Below are 3,399 nucleotides of genomic sequence, written 5' to 3' on the forward strand. Positions count from 1 at the left end.
ATAACTTGACAATAAAGTCGGTGCTGCTGGTGTAGCCATTTTTATTGAAGGTAATAGGATTTGATGGCAAACATCTCTACGATTCCTGGAAACTGCCATTTAATGGAATGAAAGCATGGGTATAACAATTTACATAATAAGTCGATGTTTTGTATCGCATTTACCCCACTCTCAGTCTCAGTCTTCCCTTTTGTCCCCCAGCATTGTCATGGCAGCCTTTAAGGCGTTGGGGAGGGGGGGCGGTAAAGTCAGTTGAAAAGATTCTGTTGCCAACAGCAACAGACTGAAGGCGAGACACCCCGAATCGGAGGTCACACCGCAAATTGTCAGAGGGGTGTCGTATCACATGGAAAATGCTAATCAACTCACGAATACTATGGCAGCACATATGCTCCAGCAACTAGTAGTCCAATGGGGCAGGAGTGGAAGACAAGGTTAAAGGTCCTTTGCATTACTAAAATGAAGGCCCGCTTCCAACAAAATCCATCCATGTCACGTCCATCTCCTTGTCAGAGCAACAGTTCTTTTTCCCTACTTTCAGTTGTATTTTCTGGTTTTTGTGTGGGCCAAGGACATTTAGAAGGAGTAACAACCCAGGTTAATTGACAGCTGAACATTCGCCACGGACATTCGATTGGACGGCTGTTTTATTAAGGAAACCTGCATTTAATTTGAGGGTTTCGCTCAAGAAAATATATGTTCAACTGACAACCTTTGAGGGGCCAGACATGTCCGAATAAATGTTAAATGTTTACCACTTTTTGGGTACCCCAAATAGTAGGCCGTGTGGGCCAAACCCTTGCCAGCCCGTTCGTCTTTTCCACAAAAATATTCAGTATACAAAACATCTTTGTGTAGTACGGAGTTGATCGTCCGACCGAGAGAATCAGAAAAAGTTTTGTTCCTAGTAAGAAAATTTTGATTTGTACAAAATTTTTTCCCGAAACGAAAAATAATTCGAAATGATTCGTGGCGCTTGTAAACTTCTGGCCCTCACCGCCGTCTCGTCTGTCCTGGGGTATTGCGTTTACTTCGACAACAAACGCCGCAGCGATCCCGACTACAAGAAGAAGGTGCGCGCCCGTCGTCTCAAGGCGAAGCTAGCCAAGGATCAGGATCGTCAGCAGGAGGCGGTTGCCCAGGAGGGATCGATGCCACAGCTGCAGCACACCCAGGCCCAGGCCCTGCGCGGCATGGTCAAGACCAACACCGAGCAATACTTTCTGGAGCAAGTCCTTCTGGGCGAGAACCGTATAATGAGCGGCGACATTGACGGTGGCATCGTGCACATGATCAACGCCACCAGCGTCTGTACGCGCCAGGAGGCATTCCTGCAGATGTTGCAGGGCACCCTGCCACCGGACATCTTCCAAGTGTTTCTGGTCCGGCTGCAACACGCGGAGCCGACACGCAGCATAACAACAAACGGCATCCTGCCCAACGCGATGTCCCCCAGCAGTGGAGGAATAAACCGCCTCTAAATCGGCATCTGCAACGACCTCTACACACACAAAAACAATGCAACACCAAAGACCAACAAAATTCTGGTTCCTGTTTCCAATTTAACATCGATTTAACTGTGATTTTTTTTAAATTAATTTTTTTGGTAACAGACAACAGTCTCTTGGAAGTGAATGTAAATCGAATTAGTAAATGGCATTAAATATATGCGGGAATCTGTAACAACAATTCCTTCCACAGAGCAAATTATTTGCCTTTTAATGGGGGGTATTTAAAATTTTTTTGTTTTTAATATTTTGACAGGAAAATACAGGCATTTCATAAAGAAAGTATCACATTTGACAAGAAACAGACAGCATTAGCTTTCAATAAGGCATCGACATTCGTAAACACTCATAAATACTCAGCGTTGAGTATAATCAAAGACTATACAATACCAAGATGTTGCATGAGGAACAAATTCTTTTTCAATTTTCGTTTGACGCTTCATGGTACGGGCGCGCGGGGCTATTACTTCAAATCTCTTTTACGCTACCTTCGCCTCCGAAATGCTACTCGGCTTCGGCAATGCCTCGGTTAGCGTCGAGTCGGTGTGTCTCAAGAGAAAGAATACAAAAACAAAATATGAATCGTCTGCTTGCCGAAACCGTAGGGCAGCGTGGTCGCTGATGTCTTTGGCGCGGCACAGTGGGGCCGAAATAGTAAAAAAATTGTATGAGTGCTTTAGATAAATTTAATGTACGCATCTAATAGAGAATTTTCCAATCGAATTTTCAAGATAGTTTTAGTTTAGAAGATATAAGCACTCAAAGTTTAACATTTTTTCAGTGTGCAAATATTTATTGAACTCATATTCACTAACTAATTTACCAAGCTGAGACGGCCAAAGGTCCCACTGTGCCGCTCCAAAGACATCGGCGATCCGCGACCACCGCTTCTACGGTGCTGAGGCTCGAGAGTCCAGAATTGCCGAACAGACGAAACCGATGGGCAGCGGGGTCGCGGTAGAGACGAAGTACAGGCGAAAAGGGAATTAAAACCCCGCGCGCTCCCTCGTGCCTTTTGCGTTCTAATGTTAGGACCCGCCATAGAACAGCTTTTTGGTCGCTCATGCAACATCTTGGTATTGTATAGTCTTTGGTAAAATCAACTTTACTCACTCACTCAAATCACACAACATCACTGATGTTCGGTATACACACATGTTCCGCTTTTTACGCACACAAACGAAATCTCGCTGCGTCGAAATGCACTTGAGCAAAATCCTACGAGTTGAGTTTACTCATAATCAATCCGATCATTGTTGAGCCGAAGCCACCGGCACCTGAATCTCCCGAAAGACGAGCATGAATAAACTCAGCGAGGCCACAAGAGAGGAAGGGCAGAGCTTGAGTGATTTATAATTAGCAGCGATCACATGTGCTCAAGAAAAGAGAGTTTTTCCGGGTGATTATCTTGTTTCATCGTTTTTACAAACACCCAAAGCCCTTCCCTGGTATACATATATAAGTCGTATATTTCACTTGGCAATTCGTAGTTATTCGCAGCGGTTAAAACGTAATTATCATGTCATTTCTTGTTTAGAGGCCGCTCGAGTCCTCTGTGGATCTCAAGAGCAGAGCGGGCGCGATAGCGTGAGCTAACAGTCCGCTGTAGCTGAGAGCAGCCACACGCTGTTAACCAATAACAGGCTGTTAACCTGGAATGCTAACAGCGCAGTTGCTCAGTTACAGCTGTTCTGTTGCCCTCTTCTCAGGGGGGAAAAAGATGGAAAATAAATACATTGTAATTCTCTACAAATCGATAATTGATGGCATGCTGTATTATCTTATCCCCCGCTCAGCAGTTTCAAAACAAGCTACATGACAGCTAAAGTGTTTGCCTTTCAATTTTGAAATAACATTCAATGAGGTAATAATTTGGCTAAACAATTAAATG

The 3,399-nt window shown here is 44.3% G+C and overlaps 1 protein-coding gene across 1 annotated transcript; it reads left to right on the forward strand.

Moving 5' to 3' along the window:
• The first annotated feature begins 902 nt into the window (after positions 1–902).
• LOC6594060 (mitochondrial import receptor subunit TOM20 homolog) lies at positions 903–1,707 on the forward strand. The gene has a single exon (XM_002019823.2). It carries the CDS (start codon positions 963–965, stop codon positions 1,479–1,481), a length of 519 nt encoding a protein of 172 aa, XP_002019859.1. The 5' UTR covers positions 903–962; the 3' UTR covers positions 1,482–1,707.
• Positions 1,708–3,399: the final 1,692 nt, after the last annotated feature.

The sequence above is a fragment of the Drosophila persimilis genome, unplaced genomic scaffold, assembly GCF_003286085.1.
Source record: "Drosophila persimilis strain 14011-0111.01,24,50 unplaced genomic scaffold, DperRS2 tig00003933-arrow-pilon, whole genome shotgun sequence".
NCBI classification, from domain to species: Eukaryota; Metazoa; Arthropoda; class Insecta; order Diptera; family Drosophilidae; genus Drosophila; species Drosophila persimilis.